The following is a 25,219-nucleotide window of genomic DNA, read 5'->3' as shown; positions in this document are numbered from 1 at the left end:
TGAAAAAGTCCGAGAATAATTACCGTATCACTCCAAATAACAATGTTACACCTATACGAATACGGATATACGAATACGAATATACGATTATACGAAATTCGAATAAACTAATTTACGAACATACGAATAAGAATACGAACGTTTTGTTTTCATTGGATCACATATCACGATACAAACATGAGAGATTTTTTACACGAAAATCAGTAAACAACTTAGAAAAATTTGATAATTGTAAAAATTAAGCAAAACTTTATGGTACAACCAAGGACGTATATTAGATGTTAGTTATACGTCCTTGGTACAACTTAAAATTAAACCTGTTGAAAAAAATCTTACAGCTGTGTCATGTGACAATTGTCAATTATGGGTTCACATTAGTCCAGAAGATTATAACAAAATGAGTAAATGGGAGAACATAAAATGGTCATGTCCAAACTGTATATTAATTATAATTAACAGTGGCGGATCCAGAACTTTTCCTAAGGGGGGGGGGGGGGGGCGCGCTGACTGACCTACGGGGGGGGATGGGGGCCGCTCCAGTCATGCTTCAATGATTCCCTATATAATCAACCAAATTTTTCCCAGGCCCCCCCCCCCCCTGGATCCGCCTACGATTAAGAGGTACAACAAACCAAGGATTTGTTAAGTTAGACTAACTATACAAATCCTTGAATAAACCAAGCAGATACACTTTCAGTACCAATAGTAGACAGCGAAAACAACAACATGAACACCTCGATTAGATGTAGATGTAGATGTAGATTTAAAAGAACATGTAAAGGCATACTGCAATTTTAAGCAAATCAATCTTTCATTCTTTCATATGTATAAGCTTCCTATCTTATGAACACCCCTTCATGGGTAATAGGGAATATTTTCATAAAAAAGTAAATCGTAGATTTATTGGCTTTTAAAAGTAAATTAAGTTATGGTTTAAATTAAAAACAAAAATAAAATGGTCCAGTAATGCCGGGTTCAATTCGGAAAAGCACAATAACGAAAAAATAATATTTGATTAACCCGAACAGTTTATCGATGATCTACATAAAAAACCAACGACTTCTAACTGTTGATAAGAGCTTGTATAGTTTTCATACACAAACTCTTAGTACTCTTCCTTGTCCTTTTTCTATTTTAGCAGTACATTATAAATGCCGTGCCAAAGGACAGCAAATGCGGAGATTAACAACATCACAAGAAAAGCCAGCCGAAGACTTGGTTTCTTACATCGAAACCGGCTCCGCATTAGCTCAGAACCTACCAAAGAGCAAACCTTTAAAATGTTAGTAAGACAAAAAATGGAGTACGACACGACAGTATGATACCCGTACCAGCAAAACCACATTACTATTAAATAAAGGTGAAAAGTACAAGACGATCTGCATTGAATAGATCAAGTTTCAGCAACATGATAACTGAATTAGGATGAAAAAGCTAACAAACAAAACGGAAAGAAGCTCGACTCAACATGTGTTATAAGATAACAAACGCCTGTAACAATAGACAAGACACCATTCTTACCTATTACAACAAGCAACCAAAGGCTGTAGGAATGATGATTCTTCATAAACACGGCCGTCTTGGAGTGGAACACACAGTGACACCAGATATCGCCACAGCAAAGTCTCTTGAAATATTCAAGTCTCAACTGACCAACTAAATCAACAGAACAATTTTTTAACCTGTTTTAAATCATGCGCAACTTGCATGCCAGAATACAAGTATTATCTTGTTGAATGTGGGCAGTATTTTGAAGAAGAAGAAGAAAACATTGCTTCAAATAAATGTATGAAATACAATAAGCGTAATTACTTGTCTTGTTCAAATAGATTCCAAACCGTTTCATAATATTTAGTTGCTGAGAAACCTCCTGCATATGTTAATGACATGCATGTAACTGGTAGTCAATGTCCAGGCCAAGAAGTTTGAAAGTATACTCACACGCAGTAGAGGATCCAAGGGGTGGGGGGTGTAGGGGTGTAAGGGGGGTTGCGACCCCCTTTTTTTCACGATCAATGCATTTGATTGGGAGCATATAGTTGAAACCCCTTTTTTTAAATGGCTCGATCCGCCCCTGCACACGAAAGAATCGAGCAACGCTTTGAATACGTATACATATATTTTTGTCTTTTAAAGTGTCCTTTACCCAATTGCTTAAACCTGTTTATGAGTGTTTGTCTATATTTTATCAAATTTGAAACATTAAATAAGTTTAAGTCATTAAGATTGTAAGGTAGACATTAAAATAGAGTCATAATCTGGATAACAGTTATTAAGTATTGTCATCTGCATAATGATACAGAGTTCCGTTCTTAATAAATAAAAATATATTTCATTGATAAGAAAGAATTGAGCAGTACTGAGACCATGCATGATAGAACCCCAGGGAACTACCGTTTGCAGTGGCGGATCCAGAGGGGGGGTTCCGGGGGTTGGAACCCCCTTTTTTTGGCCGATCAATGCATTTGAATGGGGACATATAGTTGGAACCCCCCCCTTTTATCCTGGGTTGGGAACCCCCCCCCCCCTTTTTTAAATGGCTGGATCCGCCCCTGTTTGAATGTTAGCACAACGACTAAGAATAATATTCATTTTAATTTACTGTTTCCTGTTTAACAACTAGTAGGACTGAAGAAGTGAAATTGAATGAGAAGATAAACCAATCAAACAGAATTTCATGTGATAGGCAATAAATTCATTCGAAAGCTCCAATAGAACTGTTGCAACATAATGGTTATTATATCTAATGCTGCGCGTCAATCTTCTAGAAAGCTTAACCGTAAGGTCTGGTATCCAAGACTGAGTCCAAAAGGATATAGATAAGGATGACATATTCCCTCCCCCCCCCCCCCCCCAAATCACCAAGTTGTATTTCAAACATATTTTCATCAGATTTAGAAAAAAAGGTAGGCAGAACATACACTGACAGACAAATAGTTAGCTTAGCAAACGGCTACATGGTTGGTTTATTTTGTATGCAGTTGTGTAACTTAGACATGCTTAAGTGTTTCGGGAAACACACCAGTTTTTGCAGATAAAAGGATAAGTGTTATTAAACTGTGGCACAATTAAAGCTTAATTTACAATCATAGGTGGATCAAGGGGGTGGGGGGGGGGGGGGGGCTGGGGGGCCCGGCCCCCCTGTTGTTGGAAAAATTTGATTGATTATATAAAGAATCATTGAAGCATGACTGGAGCGGCCCCCCTTCGGTCAGTCAGCGCCCCCCCCCCCCTTTTAGGAAAAGTTCTGGATCCGCCACTGACAATATTTCACTCCTGTTGCTGTAATCTGAGGTTGGAATGCCATTTACGCCAGTAGCTTTTTTTTTTAATGTTATTTGTTTATATAGCAACCGTAACGCACAAACACAGCATAAATTACAAACTGTCAGCTGTAAATTGCTTGACTCATAAGATTGACAAAAAGCACAAAACCAACTAACATACAGACAGCATACACTATATACCGTCTTACGAGTACTAGAAGAACTTGACCGGAATCTAAAAATAACTTTTTTTTTTGTAAAAATGGTTCCACAAGGAAAATTTAAAACTATAAACAATATGAATTAACTAAGAAAACGGTATTTGTTCTCGCTTCAGCTGACATTGCACCCAACAATGTTGTGATATTGTTTAAACGTTCTCTGATGAAACAATAAATCTAAGATTTTATATACGAGAACGCTCGTTCTTACTTTTATACTCAGATGAAAGACTAGATCTTTGATAAACACGATTCTACGATTTATTAATTACATAAGCATTAGTATTTGATTTTGTAATCAGCATCCCTTAAACCAACTGTAAACATTTCTTTTCTTTTTAATGGAGCTTGTACAACATTACATGTCTTGTTATCGGATAGGTTTATAAAGTTTATGTTAAAAGTAGTAATGTTTATAGAATGTTAAAATTCGTTTGAAGTGTTTGATAAGCTATTGTCCTTTTAGAAGCAATATGAATTTTGTCCGTTGACATTCTTTTATATTCCTTCGTTAAGCTTAATGGTATTCATGTTTTTTTACTGTGTTTAAGTTTTACGACAAACGATCTAGAAAGGCTAACGCAGGGGGGGGGGGGGGGGGGGGGCTAGATTTTAGGTTTATATTAAAATTCGATTGATCAGACTAAATCATTGTACTGTGCGAAATCAGGTTGTATGTCCCATGCATGTTTTTTCGTCTTTGTGTGTTTGTTTGCCTGTGTTTTATCTGAAAGAGTTAGTTATAAATTTGTAATGCTTCTGGAAAAAAAAATCATTTTAAATTGTAACAGAAATTTAGCCATCGGCAACAGGTAACCGAGGGACCTCTCATAGAGTTTTGCACGAGGAATCCTAGTTAATGTTCTAATTCTGACCGGACATGGCTGCGTTAAACATCCCGAACATACAAACGGACAACCACTTTTACAAGAGTTCTTATGCTGATCGTAGGAAGATCAAAGCTACAATTTTTTGATCCCAGTCACCCTAAGGATTTGAGTAAATTGAAATTCAAATAGTCTGAATGGATTAATGGAAAATTGTATTTTCGTGGTTTTCCAAAGTCAGAATACAAGCATATAGAAAAATCTTACTTCGTTGAAATCAAAATTCGTGGTCACATTCACCTCACCCTCGAAATTGGTTTGCTATGATAATAATGCACACATGCATGGTTGTGTTAGAACCTTTAAACACATGTGTATGGTGAGATGTTATAGGATGTATGTGTTTACACCCAAGATATATAAGTATAAGTATTGAAGTACTGTATTATTGAGAAGAACCACTTGTAAGAACACCAGTTGAGGCTAAAATTTTGGAAGCATTAAATTGGCCCATAAAAGTAGTATAATTAACGTTTAGGCCCACAATGTATTTTTAAAGATACCGGAAGATTAGATTTTTCTCTTTTAAAATAGCGCTTGTTCTGTAAATCTAATGAATTGATTTCACTATTAAATTTATTGAATCCTTCTGTAATCAGATTTCTTAAATTTATTCTGTACATTCGATTTGTAGACAGTATTATTCTTTTTATTTACTACAATAATCATCATCTCTTTTACACACTCGTATTCTCTTTATTTCATATTTTTTGGGCATTTTTCTCTTATCATTATTTTCTTGTCTTGTAAAACCCACAGAACTACTGAACCTTTAAGTTTTTACTTTTTTGTACGGTCTCATGCAGGAGATTTCATTTTATGCTTAGTTAGCCATTTCCTAACCTTAAATAGTTTTTCCCTAAAAAGGCAATTTTAAGCTCCGTTAATTGGTCAGGCTTTTTTTTGTCTTTAGATTTATTTGTTGTCCAGAACGTCATGCATATGTCTACCATCTTCTCAAAAATTCCCAGGCGGTGGTGAGGTGTGGAGCACAAAATAACCTTTCAATTAATTCCATATATTCGTTGATTTAAATGAATATGAAAACTGTTTTGGGAATTCAGTCGATGAAATTGATGCTTTAAAATTTTGTGTCAACATCTCTCCAAGGGGATTGTCCCGTAAATTGAAAATGTTCACAGGCCAGTGTGGTTGATATGGCCTACCGTGATGGCCAGCAGTTTCGTCAAGTCAGTCCAATCTAAGTAAAAGATGGATCTCTGATTTTGTTATCCTTATTTGACGAGCACGCGAGTTGCATGAATTCTGATTTTTTAATTAGTTTGTTTTAGATCAGAATGAAATAAGTCTTTAGCTAGTTTTACTCCGATGCACGTAATAGCCGGTCGTGTGCAATAAAATGTAAATACCAATAGGACCGTAATTAAGTGTTCATAACTGCACTAGGAATACTTATTTAGTTATATTTCAATGTTGATACAAAAACAAAGACAATATTCAAAGATATGCGGTGTTGAAATGACAACCTTTCAGAAAAAAAAATCTGTTTAAAAGATCGACAAGTTTCCAATGACCGTTTCTAAATTCACGGGCTCTGTAAAAATTAAAATATAAATCTCGTTTATAACAGAGTGATGTCTCTGTTTATAATAAGAACATTCAAAAATTTCAAAACCAATTTTCGTTACATGATAAATTTATGTAAGGAAGAATTTATAGTAAAGGTTTTAAGTAGTTTGTGGTATACGGCGGAAATTGGCTTTAGATTACATATGAATGATGTAAATAAAATGTTGATACTCAGTGATTGACCTTACAGGGTGACTTTGCTTCATTTTAACTTGTTATGCATTTTTTCTATTTATTTTTTGCCAATAGTTTTCAATCCCCCCCCCCCCCCCCCCCCCCACGATAATTTCTAGTACATTTTCATTAAATTCAGAATAAAGGTTATTCTGTTTATCGCATAAAAATGATTTTACGCTTAATTCGATTTTCTATTTTCTATCAACTAAATTCTTCATTCTCTGCAATTAATTTTCATACTTTTTCTCCCTATTATTTCTCTATCCCTCCCCCCATTTTTCTCTATTCATGTTTTTTCCAAATCATTCTCTATTTGGTAAACCCAGAGACATATATACACATATGTATATGTCTCTGGTAAACCCAATCCAGATCAATTATTAAATTGTCTATTTCTTGTAGTTACACATTTTCTTAGTTTATGTAATTTGGGAAATAAAATATACAGGACAACGAAAACCTATCACCGATTACCGTAACGTCTGTTTCATATCAAATTTATGAATTCATATGGTACATGTTTTCGATGACGTCCGCGTTAATGTTGAAATATTATGAAACGTTTTCGTTGACGTCCGCGCTTGTTTTCAGATAACTATTTAAAAATATTTAAATATTATATCACAGTTTAACTGTTCTAAAATGGATTAATAACACACAAAAAAAAATCAAAATCATCATGATAAAATATATATGATATAAACATGATAAAATTAAACAGAAATTGAATTTAGGAATTGCATTTTAAACAAGGATTTGTAATAGGTATAAAATATTCTTGATTTGAACAAAATAATTTATATCAAATAAATTGATTGGACATATATTTATACATAAATATATTGATTGATAATGATTGCAACAATGTTTGTCTATAAATTGCAAAATAGTATTCTATGTGTGTGCATATAATTAGAAAATCTTTATTTAAATTTCACAAATCAATCAATCACATTCTAAGTAGCTTATAAATTCGGCATATATTTGGTTGTTTTTAAAGAAAATTCGAAGCTAATGTTCTATTTTCTTCGTATTATATTTGTAAGATCAATGGCATCGATCGATTGCTCAGCATCCCCCGGCGCAGGCTTTGAATCCGACTCTCCGCGGAATGTAGCCTCTTTTTCATGTCACATCCCTCATTTCCGTGGAAGAGTAAAAATGGTTCGATTAAGACAGTTAATACATGTTTTTCAACTCACTGGAATATATAAAACCTCAAAATGAAGTGTTTAGTACATTTTCCATGTTTTCAATCCACCTGTTCACGAATTGTTTCGCCCGGACAAAGCTGAATTGGAGATGTGTATTGTCACTGAAGGTTGATCATCTCCGTTCTAATGGATGATTCGGAAAACATGGTCCGCGGACAGGGTGGAGGAATTACCCCGGACGACCCCGGACACGGGCATTTTTTCATCAAGAAGACTTTTCACAAGCCCACTTATTGTCATCATTGTACCGATATGTTATGGGGGCTTATAGGGCAAGGATTCGTCTGTGAAGGTAAGGTCCCTCCAAGATGTCAGTATAAACAGCCGGTTGAACGCCACCTCATTAAAATACGGTGAAAAATAAAGTACACACGTTTATTAATTGGACCAGGTAATGCTATTTAGATGCATTAATGGTTTAATCAATTTTCTGCAATTAAAATCGTACATATAAATTTGATTTGTATACTAGGTGACGAGGCGAATTTATAATGTGCTTTATGTTTATTGGTTTGTAAGTCAATAATAAACAAGCTTTCCTGATAAACAATTGAACCCACTCATTCATGTCAAAATATTTCATTCATTGTCACCTGACCTAATTCATTTCCTGCATGTTTTTACCACAATTGAAACAACATCATCAATTTCATACTGTATTGACCTCATTTAAAATGCAATTTACATTTGCATATGTATGTATTTATAAAGAATGCTGAATAAAAATGTGATAGTTTGTTGATTTTCTGCCTTTTTCATCACAATAACATTGGATTATAAGTATTCTTAATGAAATTAAAGATATTTTACACATTTGTATAATGTAAAATTGTTTTATCATTACAAATTACATGAATTAATTTATATTATCAACTAGGTATGCACCTTACATAAATAATTCACATATATGAAAAGGGGGAGGCTTGTTTATATATTTGATTTGGACAAAATTGAGTTGGTTTTCTGAAACAAATACACAATGATATTATACATTTATAAGAATTATATTTATCATTTATTGTTAATTGGCCATTCAGGCAACTTATGAATATCCTGTCTAATTCATTCACACTTCATTTTTCTCACACACTGGTATAGAGTCTAGTAAATAGAAATAGGGAAGCTAAGAGGTCCCTCACATTTAGTTTCAAATTCACATAGATAAAATTTATTATTTTACTCTGCTATTTTCTTATCATACAAATGGAATAATTACTGAGGCAATTGTAATACAGCCCTGAACAGAAAAATAAAGAGACATTTCTTACCATAAACAGAGTCAGAGGTTGTCTTACATTTGTACATTCTAGGCTAGACAGTGCAACACTTTTTGTGTGATACGTCATTATGCTGTTCAGAAATATGAAACGTTTGCCACATCAAACAATTTTGAATAATGATATGGGTGTTGTACTACGTAGTGGTCATACATTTTGTTTATTAGGGTCAATTGAAAGGAAACGAATTAATTATAGAAGGATTGGAAACCAATGTATTCAAATTAAATATAGATTCCTAAGGCAAAACAAAAAAATATTTGTTTACTGTCATTTTCAGAAAAGAATATATAAATGGTAGACACTTGTACAACTTATATTAGAAATGAAACTGAAATTTTTAAATTCTCTTTTATTTGATTAGCAAACTAGTGAATGACATTTAAGACGAAGTGGTATTATGACCAATGAGGCAACTCTCTACAAGAGACCAAATGACATAGATGTTAACAACTGAAGGTCAACGTACATTGTACAACCTAACCTCCAACAATGAGAAAAACTCATAGACTGTTTCCATTTTTGAATCATATCTAGTATTATATTTACCTATGTTTCTTGCTTTAGGATGTAATAGAAACTGACAGGGAGTATTAGTTCATATCCTTTGTGAAGATCGTATAATATCCTCTAAATCATTTGAAAAACAGATCCCAGCACTGCATTTCATGCAATACCATATATATATAAATATATATATATATAGTACTCTACTCTTGACAATTACAATTGAAAATATAAGTGTTTTTAAGTGGATGAATTGATGGCTGTTCAACTTCCAGTGGCAACTTAAATGTAGATTCAGAATGAGATCATGTTACTGTGATATAAATATGAATATGATGAACCCTACTTTGTTCTAGACTAACACACTGAGCTTGATTAACAGTCCGTAATTACCACAAGGTACCAGTCTGCCTAAAGACATGTCCCCCTTACTGGACACATTGTTTTACCTCCGAGCCGACCAGTCTTTGTTCTTACTCCTTGTTTATACTAAATTCTTAGCATCATAATATGACTTGCTTCATTCGCTTTGTGAATAAACCCATGCTCTAAATCCAATAAAATTTGTAAGCACATGCGTAAATTGACTACTGCAGAATAATGAATTTTATCAAACTGGCATGCATTTAATATATTTGATTAACTTAAAAAACTTCCAACCTCTTAAATGATGCACATGTTGTTACTAATTCATTTATTATGACTATAAGTGTTGCAATTCGAAATTGACACATTTGACCTAGATACGACAACCGCTTATGCTGGCTGTTCAAAATTCCTCCCTCTGAAAAATCACATTTCATGGAAGAGCTTACTCACTATCACTCAGGCAAAAATAATCACGAATATAATGCCTATACATGTTAAAACTACAATAAAGTATAGCTTGCAACAGTTATTTCTTAATTTTAAATTTTAAATATTACAAGTCTTATTTTTAAAATTTTAAAATATAACCATGATAACTATCACCATGATTATGAGTGGAGAAGTATTGTATTCGACTGACAGAGGTAGAATATATAAATACTATCCTTTTACTAATGTCCTTCTGTCCAGCTTTACACTCTAATAGAAGTATATCTTAAGTGATCGACTTAAAGCTTCTCTAATTATTAAAAATGGTGGTCTGACAATGTCTGAGCCGGTGCCCTTTAGCATTATTTAGGGATGGGATAGTACAGGGGGCTTTTGTGGCCTAGTGGTCTAAGTAATTAAAACTACTGTATCACTAGCCTGTCAACACTAAGATTTTGAGTTTTTATGTAGCATGAGGCAGGTGCACTCAACTTGAATCTTTGATTTGAAAATCAATGTACAACATGTACAAAATAAAATTAAAAAAATGAAAATGAAAAAATTTAAAGGATTAGATATAAATTTTTAAATATATGTACATTTTAAAGAGTGAAATACAAACTAAAAATGTATATATACATATTTTTTTTCAGTTTGTAATTTTGTTGTCCATGAAAGATGTTTAAAAACAGTTGTCTCAGCTTGTTCTAGTATTGCTACTAATTTGATTAAGGTAAGTTTTTAATTGCTTATGCATGAATGTATGAAAGTTAAAATAGATAGACGATAACTGCCAACACCAAATAAAGATTAGCAGAGAATTTGAAAAAAAAATCATCATATAGGAGTTATTGCCCCTGAATGATGAATTTTCAGCAATTATGTTGAAACTTTAATAAATAGAGAATATCATATGGCTTTTTCAATATCACATCCGTATCAACCAGGGACACCCATGTAATCCCAAGAGCTCTGCTTGAGGGATTATATTGGTTGAGGGTTGATACGGTGTGTGATATTGAAAAAGCCATATCATATACACTTTATTATATACATAATACTTCACGTAGATTTTTTTATGTAACATGACGTCATACAGATAAGGAGGTTTGAAATGACGTCATACAGAGTATAAGTTTGACATGACGTCATACAGATAAGGGTTTTGATAAAGCCTTTGCAACAGTGACTGCAATCGATGACGTGACGTCATACAGATTGAAGGTGTGATAAAGCTTTGGCAATCGTGCTAATATCAATATCATCACGGGTGGCTGATAAAGCACGCTTGCCAATGATTATATTACACATACAATTTATCTGTATTTACTACTAAGTATATAATAAATATAGAGAAACTACTGAGTAAAGCAATCAGCAAATAAAGATATCCAAATCAATCAATGATCAAAACTGTCAATTTACCTTGTATAGGAGTAATTGTCCTTTATTAACATTTTTAGCTCACCTGGCTCAAAGGGTAAAGTGAGCTTTTCTTATCACTTGGCGTCCAATAGATTGTATATTGTACACAGATTTTGACGGAACCAAGAAATCGAATGTTTACAAAAATACAAATACTCTTATTTAACAAAAATTGATATCCATGAAAATAGATGAAATCAGTTATTCATGCTAAAAGCAGGAATTCTTAGTCCTCAGAAAATTTAACAAATTCTGTCCGATTACTTTAATTGATGTTTGCTTAATTAACATTCAAAGTCAACTAGTTCAAGCTGTCAGATTACCAGTCAAACTACAGTTAAAGTTCTTTTTGTAGAATCCAGTAGCCCATAGTTGGTCAGAAGCAGGCCATTTTAAAAGAAAATTTTGTAATGTTTGTCGTAGACGATTGGAGGATAGTCAAGCTATCCGATGTGAAAGTAAGTTCTATATTTAGAAATTGCTGAAACTATTTGATGTGAAATTAAGTTCTATATTTAGAAAGCAAGAGTAATTTATTTAGAAAAAGGGGTTATACTTATACAAGTTTTATTTTGTCTTCTCTCGATGAAATTGAAAAAGATAAAATGAAACATGCTGTTACTGGCAGATTTCCATTGGTTCCAGTTGTATTACAAACAATGAAATATCCCACAAAACAAAAGATTCTAAAATGGTGAATACTCCAGTTTGAAAATAGGGTAGTGAATATTATGCACATGAAGCCTGTTCCCATAACCATGACTCCTGTGTTCAGTCTTCACACACAAATTTTGAATCTACAGATGCCAGAAGCTGAATATTATGAAAATTTTAGTTAGATTCTATTAGCCTGTGTATATAATTTTTACAGGTCTAACACTAACAGCATTTTTACAAGCCCGGGCTGGTGGGCCGGTGGTTGAGTGTAAAGACTGCCATTTCGATATTCTGTTTTACTATTTTCTCTGGATAGTTTTGGAATAATAAGCACAAGATGACTGTTCCTATTTCTATGTTAATGCATATAACTGTACTTCTTTTAATATTATGTATTATTTTTTTCTCTCCACAGTTTGTGAATATTATGCACATGAAGACTGTTCCGATTTCTCTGTCAGTGATTGTAAAGAATGTGCAACTTATGGTCCACATAAGGTACAGTTATTATTGTACATGTTGTATTATATTTGTTTGAATCTGTATTTTTGTGTTCAAGTACTTATGTCAGCGTCAGCGTCGTCCAAAGACGGATGGTTTCTGGATAATAACTTTAGTATAAGTAAATAGAAATCAATTAAATTTTAACACAATGTTTATAACTACAAAAGGAAGGTTGGGATTGATTTTGGGGGTTATGGTTCCAAAAGTTTAGGAATAAAGGGCCTAAAAAGGGGCCCAAATAAGCATTTTTGTAGTTTCCAGTCAATAACTTGTGTTTAAGTATACCACAAGTTTCCATATTACAAAGGGATGGTTATGGGGGTTATGGCTCAAATCTTTTAGCAAGTAGGGACATAAAAGGTGGAAAAACAAGGGTTTTTCAAAGGACAATTTAGACAATTTAAAAGCAGTGTAAGGGAGGTAATCCAATTCCATTCAAAGACTACTGTTATATGTATGTATGATTACCTCCCTTACACTGCTTGAAAATTATGTATTAAGGGTGCTATAAACAGTTTCGTATAAAAAAACTAGGGTTATTCCCCAACTAAAAATAGACATGGAGGGAAGTCCCTTTTTATCAACATAATTGGTGAAAAAGTATCATGTTTTTTGTATTTGGTTGTAAAGATATATTAATTAACTTCAATTAAAGCAGTTTGAATGATTAAAATAATTTAAAAAATTAGATTAAATATACATGTTTTGAGGGGAGACAGCACTGTAAACAGTCTGTTTTTTGGCAGTGAAAATTGAAAACTTATTTGCAGCCACTGTAGCTCTTTTCTGAGCAGGCGAACGTACCCTGAAGCATGAATTTTTTGAAAGACCAGGTAAAAATCTATGAAATTCATACAATTTTGATTATGAAAAATGTGCAGGTATCATGTCTTCAGTGGTGTGCACATGACCTGATTTCAGGTTTTTTAAGCTTAAATTAGGCAATGTTTTTCACCATTTCTCTGGATAAAACTTTTTTACTATTAAAAGTACACTTTTTTTCTATTCCATTATAAACAAGAGAACATTCTGATTCCAGTGATATCTAGTTTTATACAAGTATCTTTATTAATCAGTCCACCACTAAGGGTCACTTATACATGGTCCCTCAAAATATGACGTCATAGAAAAAAACTGTTGATTGCATCTTAAGAAATGATGATTGTCTTGAGATGATAAGCTGTAAATATATAATTAGAAGTTACTATTAATTAATATTAATTTTAACCATGACTGTATGTCATTTTATATTTTGATATTTGATGATGTATTTGAATTAGTAGTTATTGTTGCAAACACCATTAGAAATTTAAATTGAGATTATTTTTGGATTAAGGGAAAGGGAGAGGTGAAACAAATTTGGGAGGGGGGTACATTTTTTTTCTCATTTCAGAATTCAGAAATTAAAAAGAAAATATTTTTAGGGGATTAATGTTCAACAGCATAGTGTATTGCTCAAAAGCAAAAACATTTTTTAAAGTTCATTAGACCAAATTCATTCTTTGTCAGAAACCTATGCTGTGTCAACTATTTAATCACAATTCAAATTCAGAGCTGTATCAAGCTTGAATGTTGTGTCCATACTTGCCCCAACTGTTCAGGGTTCAACCTCTGCGGTTGTATAAAGCTGCGCCCAGCGGAGCATCTGGTCTCGAATGTGACCAAAACAATCATGACCTTTCAACCCTACAATTTTTAGAAGGGCACTCTTAACAAACACTATTTGTTTATGGCATAAGTAATATACAGACATGCAGCATAACCAATAATTTCTGTCTATAGGTAAATGCTGTACAATATCACCACTGGAGAGAAGGGAACCTTCCAGCTAACTCAAAATGTCTGGCTTGTAAGAAGACTTGCTGGTCATCAGAATGTTTGTCAGGCATGCGATGTGAATGGTGTGGAGTTACGGTAAGTATGTCAATTCTAGTGAAACACTCAACTCAGTGATTCGGGAAATACTTGACTCAGTGTTTCGGGAAATACTGGACTCAGTGATTTCGGGAAACACTGGACTCAGTGATTCAAGGTTGCATTAAGTTATGTGTAATCATCTTTACAATTTAAAAATAAGGTGTTATGATAGTCAATGAGACAACTTTTACTAGTTTGTACCATTCAATGCCTTTAATTAAAAAAAAGTCAGATTCAGTACTTAGTTTGTTATTCTAGTCACATACCTATGGCAAAAGTTTAGGCCTGAAATAAAATATTTGTTTCCCCAATCCTGACCGACCCTGCAAAAACAGTACGACTTAGACAATTGTATTGTTAAAACTAAGTCAAATATTATTTTATTCGTTTCCAATTTTTAAGGCTTGCCGAATCAAATGATATTGTTCCAGCTTTTTGGGAAAATAAAATTATTTCCCTGCCTACCTACCCACACCTGGCTTGGCAGGGTTGGATTGGGGAAACAAACTATATATTAATTTAGGCCTTGGAAATTCTTAGCAAATGTACAGGAAGGTTCCAAATTAACAGATAATTTGTAAATGATTGTTCTTTATTGGAGGGTTAGATGTAAATAAATACACATTTGACAAACAGACCAATAAGATCAGCTGTTCTTACAGTTTATTACATTACCATATTTCAGGTCCATGCTAGCTGCTATAGACTTCTTCCGACAGAATGTAACTTTGGGAGTCTAAGGGAGATAAATTCACATCTCATTACTAAATTTCAGGCCCATGCTAGCTGTTATAGACTTCTGCCGACAGAATGTAACTTTGGGAGTCTAAGGGAGATGCACATCTCATTACTAAATTTCAGGCCCATACTAGCTCCTATAGACTTCTGCCGACAGAATGTAACTTTGGAAGTCTAAGGGAGATAATTTGTGACATTTTCATATTACAGGCCCATTCTAGCTGCTATAGACTTCTGCCGACAGAATGTAACTTTTGGAGTCTAAGGGAGATAATTTGTGACATTTTCATATTACAGGCCCATTCTAGCTGTTATAGACTTCTGCCGACATAATGTAACTTTTGAAGTCTAAGGGAGATAATTTGTTGCATTTTCATATTACAGGCCCATTCGAGCTGCTATAGACTTCTGCCGACAGAATGTAACTTTGGAAGTCTAAGGGAGATAATTTGTGACATTTTCATATTACAGGCCCATTCTAGCTGCTATAGACTTCTGCCGACAGAATGTAACTTTTGGAGTCTAAGGGAGATAATTTGTGACATTTTCATATTACAGGCCCATTCTAGCTGCTATAGACTTCTGCCGACAGAATGTAACTTTTGGAGTCTAAGGGAGATAATTTGTGACATTTTCATATTACAGGCCCATTCTAGCTGTTATAGACTTCTGCCGACATAATGTAACTTTTGAAGTCTAAGGGAGATAATTTGTTGCATTTTCATATTACAGGCCCATTCGAGCTGCTATAGACTTCTGCCGACAGAATGTAACTTTGGGAGTCTAAGGGAGATAGTTTATGACATTTTCATATTACAGGCCCATTCTAGCGGCTATAGACTTCTGCCGACAGAATGTAACTTTGGGAGTCTAAGGGAGATGCACATCTCATTACTAAATTTCAGGCCCATACTAGCTCCTATAGACTTCTGCCGACAGAATGTAACTTTGGAAGTCTAAGGGAGATAATTTGTGACATTTTCATATTACAGGCCCATTCTAGCTGCTATAGACTTCTGCCGACAGAATGTAACTTTTGGAGTCTAAGGGAGATAATTTGTGACATTTTCATATTACAGGCCCATTCTAGCTGTTATAGACTTCTGCCGACATAATGTAACTTTTGAAGTCTAAGGGAGATAATTTGTTGCATTTTCATATTACAGGCCCATTCGAGCTGCTATAGACTTCTGCCGACAGAATGTAACTTTGGGAGTCTAAGGGAGATAGTTTGTGACATTTTCATATTACAGGCCCATTCTAGCGGCTATAGACTTCTGCCGACAGAATGTAACTTTTGGGAGTCTAAGGGAGATGCACATCTCATTACTAAATTTCAGGCCCATACTAGCTCCTATAGACTTCTGCCGACAGAATGTAACTTTGGGAGTCTAAGGGAGATGCACATCTCATTACTAAATTTCAGGCCCATACTAGCTCCTATAGACTTCTGCCGACAGAATGTAACTTTGGAAGTCTAAGGGAGATAATTTGTGACATTTTCATATTTCAAGCCCATTCTAGCTGCTATAGACTTCTGCCGACAGAATGTAACTTTGGGAGTCTAAGGGAGATAAATTCACATCTCATTACTAAATTTCAGGCCCATTCTAGCTGTTATAGACTTCTGCCGACAGAATGTAACTTTTGGAGTCTAAGGGAGATAATTTGTGACATTTTCATATTACAGGCCCATTCTAGCGGCTATAGACTTCTGCCGACAGAATGTAACTTTGGGAGTCTAAGGGAGATAATTTATGACATTTTCATATTTCAGGCCCATGCTAGCTGCTATAGACTTCTGCCGACAGAATGTAGCTTTGGGATTCTAAGGGAGATAATGCTGCCTCCTAATTGTTCAAGGGGGTCTAAGGGAGATAATGTGTGACATTTTCATATTTCAGGCCCATGCTAGCCGATATAGACTTCTGCCTACGGAATGTAACTTTGGGAGTCTAAGGGAGATAATTCTGCCTCCTAATTGTTTAAGGGTGTCTAAGGGAGATAATGTGTGACATTTTCATATTTCAGGCCCATGCTAGCTTCTATAGACTTCTGCCAACAGAATGTAACTTTTGGAGTCTAAGGGAGATAATGCTGCCTCCTAATTGTTTAAGGGGGTCTAAGGGAGATAATTTGTGACATTTTCATATTTCAGGCCCATGTTCTGCTATAGACTTCTCCCGACAGAATGTAACTTTGGAAGTCTAAGGGAGATAATGCTGCCTCCTTATTGTTTAAGGGGATCAAAGGGAGATAATGTGTGACATTTTCATATTTCAGGCCCATGCTAGCTGCTATAGACTTCTCCCAACAGAATGTAACTTTGGGAGTCTAAGGGAGATAATGCTGCCACCGAATTGTTTAACCATTCCTCGTATGGATGTTCCCATGGAAACAGTTCTTGGAATCAAAGGAAGGGGAGACAGTAAGTTTGTTTATTACTAATTTGCTGTTTCATGATAAAATGCATTCTGGGTAATATATTCAAAAGTTTACACCAAAACATTGTGATTGGTTTAAAATATCATAAACAATCGAAATTCAACCAATGATGTTACATTATTTTGGATTTTAGATTTGAAACATGAGACTACCCATAGTTCTTTAGATTCAGAAAAGCGGTATTGAACACTGTGCTGATTTTGCATGTACATATATAGAACATTGGGTCCATTGTTTAACCATGCAAAAGAATTGTTTGTTGGACCAGTAAAATGAGATTTTCAATTGACGAAATGTCAAATAATGTGGAAATTAAGTAATAATAGTTATTGGTTAGTGAGTGAAATTATGTTCAATCTAGAGTACATTATTATAATGGTTTGAACGATTTTGCACCTTTGCCGATTCAGAAAGTCACATTTGTACTTAAAATTTACATTTTAGGCCATAAAATTGTCAAGTTAAAAATTTTATGCTACTGAAAATATTTTGCTAGCTGTGAATTTGCATTTGCATTTAAACAGAGGAATTCAAATTCATTTCCTGTCAAATTTTCATAAATTTTATGCCGATTTTTATGCTCCATTTATGGGCATTATGTTTTCTGGTCTGTTTGTCCCTTCGTCCATTCGTCTGTCTTGTCCTGCTCCAGGTTAAAGTTTTTGGTTGAGGTAGTTTTTGATGAAGTTGAAGTCCAATCAACTTTAAACTTAGTACACATGTTCCCTATGAAATGATCTTTCTTATTTTAATGCCAAATAAGAGATTTTACCCCATTTTCATGGTCCACTGAACATATTAATTGATAGTGCGGATGGGGCATCCGTGTACTATGGACACATTCTTGTTTGTATGTGAGTAGTTTGTGTGTCACAAGGAAGAACATTAGTAATTCCTTGTCCAACAATGGCAATGAGTCATTGATGAAATCCATAGGAATAAAATCACAAAAAGTCCAAAGAGCATTTTGTCTTGTAAGGATGAGAACAAATTCTGAAACAAAACAGATTAACAGTTAAGGTTTCAACTATATTCTTCTTTCATTATCAAAAACAGCTGTTCAGGGTATGTATGTGTGCATGTTTATTTATTTATGTAAAACTGCATGTTATTGTTATATTGTTCCATAATTGATGTTGTGTCACATGCATGATGTTTAAAATTACTGTGGATTCATTTTTATTGGGGGGGGGGGGGGGGGATACCAATTTTTGTTGGATTTAAAAAACAAATTGCATATTTGATTTTGTGGTTTTGTTCAAGTCTCCTTACCAGCCTTAAGAAAATTTGTATTTCTTTAAGACATTTAAATTTGTGGTTAACCTATATTTACGAAATCCACAAAAGTTGGTATTCCACTAATAATTATGAATCCACAGTAGCTTTAGCTTATCCTTTAAATAATAAGTCCTTTTTACCTTCCACGAAGATTGTGTCAAATAAAATATAAATTATTTCCATGATGTTTTCAGAATTATGCCAATCAAGAGATGCTATAATAGTTTAATAAACACTGCACTATTCCAATACTTATAAAAAAAAAAATCCTTTTTAAATTCATTAAAAGAAATAAAATGATCTTACCGTTTTTATAGAAAAATTGTGGGTATTTTTAAATTCTCAACAATTTATCACACTGGCATAAATATAAAGCCATGCATACCTACAATACAGCTTAGATATTAAGCCACTATGACCTACGCTACAACTGAGATATAAGGCTACGAAGACGGACACTATGGTTTAGATATATATCTACGAAGACCTACACTAAAAACTAGATATTTAGCTATGAAGACACTGGTTAAGATATAAATCTATGAAGACCTACACTTAAAACTAGATATTTAGCTATGAAGACACTATGGCTTAGATATAAAGCTATGAAAACCTACTTTTAGATTAGATAGTAAGCTGTGAAGACCTACACTACGGCTTAGATATCAATATAAGGCTAGAATGACTAAGTCAACAGTATGGCCTAAATATAAAGCTATGAAGACATACACATGTACACAAAAGCTGAACTATAAACATGATAAATATATTGAAACCTACAACATGTCTTTGATACAAAGCTCAGGGATTGAAGTTAAGGTTTTGGCAATGGTTGCTAACAGCTTAAATTTTGTAGCCACTATATATAGTTCTATACAAGAAAAGCAGAAACTTTAGAGGAGCCCACACTAATTTAAGGGACCATTGGCGAGTGGTCCCTTGCTAATTTCAAACCCTGAAGCTATGAAATTCTAGTCTGTGGCTTAGGTATAAAGCTATAAAGACCTTCACTAAGGATTAGATATAAAGCTCCAAAGAGACTTACAAGATGCCCTAGATGGATTAAGCACAAAATATAAAGACCTTCACTATGACTTAGGGATATAGCAATGAAGACCTACTAGGGCTCAGATATTAAGCTAATGAAGAGCTTTACTATGGCATTTATATAGAGCTATGAAATATTACACTCTGACTGGTGGATTCAGCTTTTTTCCAACAATACTGAATGGGTTTGGGCATAAGTTGGGCATAAATCGTAGCTAGCCCAACCTGCCTACCCTATGACCAGGAAATGCTGTTTTCCCTTGTGTAATCATGATGCTTACAATTACAACTTATAGATATAGCAGACTAAATTCATAAAGAATCATAACTTTTAGGGACATGGAAGGGTTGCCCACTGAGGCTAGCAAAAAGCAAAAACAACATGAACTGTAGTGTAGTTCTTTGCATCATATTTTTGTTATACAAAACTGAAGATGGCATGCTTGCTTTCAATTTTCTGAAAAGTTAGAAATTTTTGTGATGTTTTTATTATCGAGTTAAGGTAATTTACATAATTTGAATGCAATATTTCCTAAAATTTTAGCAATCTTATATTATTGTGGAAATTGCCACTGGATAGGTTTTGCCAAACATGAAAGTATTACTTATAACGAACTTAGTCCGATATGGCAACAATGTATACCACATTTTGATCTGTTGTTCAATAATCCCTATAATAGATCCACGCAAATGTGTCTGAATATACAGCTACTGTAAATTCAGAAATTATTCCGTGCAATTATTATTGCGATTTTGTCATTTTAGACTTAAATGCGATTTTATTTTTTTACGATTTTGTGAAAAATCCTGTTTAATTCATATAAAATATTTCAAAATGTGAGTTTTAATTTTTGCGTTTATAACTCTGTCGCATTTTTTGCAATAATCAAAACCTCGCAATAATTTCAGAATACTCAGTTATTGAAATGTAAAAAGTAGTGTGTGCTCTCTTCAGTTGTGATAGTTGTTGTAGAAAGTATGTAGTGATCTTATAAATTATTCCTGTTGTTTATTTTTTGTTTGTTTATGATGTAAACATTTTTATTTGTTGTATATTTTGTAGAACGTAAACGGTTGCATGCTGAAAAAATAAACAAGATATTGGAACCTTCAAATTTTGAGAAGCTATGGGAATCTGGGGCTGGTTTTTTCTCACGGTTAACAAAAAGCGGTATTTTTCAGTTTGTATTATTTAATTATATTTTTGTTTTTTTGAGTTATAGTTATTTTTACCATTGTGTTGATTTGAAGTTTAAATAATAGTCTTCATGCTAAACCTTTAGGTACAGGCAAATCATCATAGGTGGATCAAGGGGGGGGGTGGTGGCTAGGCCCCCCCCTTTCATGGGAAAAATTTGGGTGATTATATAGAGAATCACTGAAGCATGACTGGCCCAAGCCCCCCTTATGAAAAGTTCTGGATCCGCCACTGATCATCCATCATTAAAGTTTAAGTTCATTAATTAGGACTTTATTGATTAGTTGGCAAGAGCTCTATAGTAATGGTTGGGTCTGTCATACTTACCATGATAAAAGCACTTTGAAAATTTTTCAAAATTTGGATGCACACCATTGATATATATATAAAAGGAAGGTCACTTTCTCTTTGTGTGAAATGGATAAAAGTTATGGTAAAAATTTTCAAAAGTTTGTAAAAAAAATCTGAAATTTTGAGAAAGATGTCCTTTTTTCAACAATTATTGTTATAATTTCCATTCGACTGTAACCTGATATCAAAATTATAGTCCAACCTTAGATTTTGTTGTAAAAAATTATGAATTTTGCGAAACGTCTCTGTTTTTTTGGCTAAATTTTCAATAATAAATAAATGTAGGTATAACTTGGTATTTCAAAAGGATTCTCTCTGCCAAAACATATTTGGTTGTCCATGGCCACAAAATACACAATGCTGGAATTTTAACAAAACATATTGATCAAGAACACATTTTGAATGTCATGATCTTACAATATAATTGCTGGTGTCAAAAAATATTAAATTTGACCACCCATGAACAGGAATTACTTTGCCTCACACAAAAATGTGTTTTATTATTTTCCCTGGGTCTCTTGTGGCTGTTATCATACCTCCTGCTTTTACTAATTGTCCTCACATTATTCACCTCCTATATTTAACCACTGCAATTTTGAAATGCAGATTGTTTATTCATATTTTTGAAATGCTAATTGTCATGAATTATATTGTTTGCCTATTTAACAATTCAATGTGTTTAGTTTGTTGTTATATACTGCAGAATTTCAAATTTGAACTGGTATGATAGTAGTCTACTTAGTCTGAAAACTTTATGAACTTTTATTTCAGCTTGTGTTTAAGTTTAAAAAATAGCTGTTGTACAGAAGAGTAAAAAGCAAGGTGTCAATTTTTTATTATTTTGCTCCATGTTAAAATGCCAGATGATTGTTTACAGTGTTCATGGTGTTGCTTTTCAGAGTGGAAATTAAAAATGGTCAACAAAATTTCTATTCTCCTTTAAATGGATCACACTTTATTTAAAAAAAATGTAATGTCCAGAATTGGCCATTTCAGAATCTAAAGCATCATGGGTAATTTCATTGTTCGTACCCCAAAATGAAAATAACGTTACGTCATTGATCAAATTTCCATTGTTTATGACATTTATAATCAATCAGGACGTTTTGGTTCACACTTTTGAAAATATTACCCAGGATGCATTAGATTTTGAAAACAGTGAATTCTATTTTGGGGAATGTGATCAATGTAAATGAGTGCATGAAGGTCAAGCTGACAACAAATATATTTTTAAATGATGAATAAACCAGGGGAAGAGAAAAAAAAAATTTTAAACAATTTTTGACAAAAATTTTATTTTTGCAAGTTATCTCAAAAGTATAATAAAAAGGTTCTTTTTGGTGCATGTGTTCATTAAAATGCTTAGTAGAACAACATTGTACAATTGTAATGAAAATGACCGAAAGGATTGCAATTAAGGTAAAAAAAATATATCAAAATGTCATATTGTTACCAAGTGTGTTATTCAGGCTCTTAGAAGATTCTTATTTTATGTCAATATTTAAATTTGGATCAGTCGTAAGAGATTTTAATTTAAACTGAAAATTTCACAATGTGATCTATGAAAGTTTTGCAAGTAAACTTACTATTTGAATATTTTTGGCATTGTACAACTGAGACAAAACAATACAGTGATTTTCCCTCCAAAACTAGTCTTCATAGATAAAGTGCATATGAGACCATACTAAAATTATATTTTTGAGGAAGAAAACCTCATTGTATTCAGATGAAAATGACGACTACTGTCTGATTTTAAAATTCTTCAGATAAAGTGAATTCAATTGTTGTATTCATATTTTTAATCTTTGTTGAAATATATCAAAAATGGTTTTCAGAAAGCAACATATCTATGCTGCCCTCATCTAATTTGAAAATTCAAACAATTGAAGAGAGAAAGAAGAAAAGAAAACGTAGAAAACAAAAGAAAACCCAAACAACGCGTTTAGAAAAATGTTACAGTCGATGCTTCATTAGAAGTAAGCTTATTTTGTTATATATACTGGAGATTCCTCATTAGGCCAAAAAAAGAGTTCTGTTTCAGGCCTCCTTAATTTTTCTTTAAGTTTCATGCCTACCCTATTCGATTTCCATCAGAACTTTTCGCCACTAGTCTCATGACTAGAAAAGTTTTATTGGGAATAGTAAGTTTTTAACAAACTTTGTTTGGGCTTATAAGAAAATTGGTGGAAATTACTCTTCTGACTAGCAATTGGAAAAGATTTTGGTGCAGACTAGGCCTAAATTAAAATATTGTTTGTTTCCCCAATCCCGACCCTGCCAAGCCAGTGTGGGTAGGTAGGTAGGAAAATAATTTTATTTTTCCAAAAAGCTTGAACATTATCGGATGATCCTGCAAGCCTGAAAATCCAAAATGAATAAAATAATATTTGACTTAGTTTTGACAATAAAATTTTATGAGTAGCACCAATTTTGCAGGGTCGGTCGGGATTGGGGAAACAAACAATATTTTTATTTTAGGCCCTACTGCGCTTTATGCACATTTTTGTTTCACATGGTTAAGAAATTTTTGAAGTCTAGTTATCAATTTCACAAAAAAAATCTTACAACTCAATTAGATGGCAAGTATATTGAATTGTTCATGACTTCTGATCAATTCTAGTCGCAAGATTTTTGTGAAACTGGTCATAAATATTTTAAATAAAGCACTGTTAAAGTTTTAAAAAAATCCCCATATAAACTATTCTATATTAACTAACATGTTTTTTTTCTGCAAGGAGGGGAGAAACAGATTAAGTTTTTTTTTTTTTTGGCTTTATTATGAATATTCCATGGGTACTATATAATTGTAGAAGATTTTATGTGTAAAGGTGAACAACAACAAAATATTAGTGTTTAACGAAATACAAATTGTCCATAGACTTGTATAATTTGCTAAAACCATCAAATCAAGTATACATGAAACTAGAACTTTTCTCGATAAATGAAGATTAGTACCCATGAAATGAAATGAATCCACAGTATTTCAAATTGAAATAAATAAAAAAAAAAAACTAAAATTATTAAAATATATTTCTGCAGAAAATTATGACTGTTTTCCAAAACTTCTTGTGAGAAATAATACTTGTAAGTCTTGAAAATTTTAGTCAACATGGGCTTTGCTCATTGTTTAAGGCCATACAGTGACCTATAGTTGTTAATTTCTGTGTCATTTTAATCTTTTTTGGAGAGGTGTCTCATTGGCAATCATACCACATCTTCTTATCTATATTTCAAGATACTTTGTTGACTGTTGAGGTGAGTCGATGGTTGCATTATAAAACTAATTCTAAAAAAGCAATTAATAACTTTAATTATGGAGAAAAATTCAGAGCATCTCTCTTAAGAATTATGCATAAATTTATGTATGAATAGGTTTGTTCTCTAAGTTTTGTTGCATAAATGGAATTCATTGACAGATTTTTTAAGAAAATGGACAATTTCAGAAAGGATTTTATAGATACAGGAACAATTATTCTTAAAAAGTAGAGTTAGCGGGCAAAATGGATAAAGCCAGGGGTTCTGAATATTTGACAAAAGAGTTTTTAAAAAAATTTCATGCAAACATCTGTAACATTACATTGCAAACATTTTCTATTTATTTCAATTTTGTTGATCAGCTTGGCCTTGGCTGCTGGGTTGCCATGTGTTACTTAGAAAGAAGATCCTACTTGTAAATAGTGGAAAGGTGTATTTTTATGTCCAGCAACAATTTTGATGAAATA

At 33.2% G+C, this 25,219-nt stretch overlaps 1 protein-coding gene across 6 annotated transcripts in view; it reads left to right on the top strand.

Moving 5' to 3' along the window:
• The first annotated feature begins 7,265 nt into the window (after window positions 1-7,265).
• LOC139499016 (diacylglycerol kinase theta-like) overlaps window positions 7,266-25,219 on the top strand; it is a 46,842-nt gene continuing 28,888 nt past the window's right edge. For 3 of the 6 annotated variants that reach the window (XM_071287670.1, XM_071287671.1, XM_071287669.1), the window contains exons 1-8: window positions 7,266-7,647; window positions 10,591-10,670; window positions 11,718-11,820; window positions 12,435-12,517; window positions 14,306-14,437; window positions 17,462-17,606; window positions 21,012-21,119; window positions 23,333-23,473. In XM_071287670.1, the coding sequence (XP_071143771.1) occupies window positions 7,482-7,647; window positions 10,591-10,670; window positions 11,718-11,820; window positions 12,435-12,517; window positions 14,306-14,437; window positions 17,462-17,606; window positions 21,012-21,119; window positions 23,333-23,473 (958 nt within the window). In that variant the 5' untranslated portion in view covers window positions 7,266-7,481. The remainder of the gene's footprint in view (window positions 7,648-10,590; window positions 10,671-11,717; window positions 11,821-12,434; window positions 12,518-14,305; window positions 14,438-17,461; window positions 17,607-21,011; window positions 21,120-23,332; window positions 23,474-25,219) is intronic. The other 3 variants (XR_011658076.1, XM_071287674.1, XM_071287672.1) reach the window with 1 other exon arrangement.

This window comes from Mytilus edulis, chromosome 12, assembly GCF_963676685.1.
Source record: "Mytilus edulis chromosome 12, xbMytEdul2.2, whole genome shotgun sequence".
NCBI classification, from domain to species: Eukaryota; Metazoa; Mollusca; class Bivalvia; order Mytilida; family Mytilidae; genus Mytilus; species Mytilus edulis.
The sequence above is the reverse complement of the archived record's forward strand: the minus strand, read 5'-3'. Positions and strand labels throughout refer to the sequence as shown.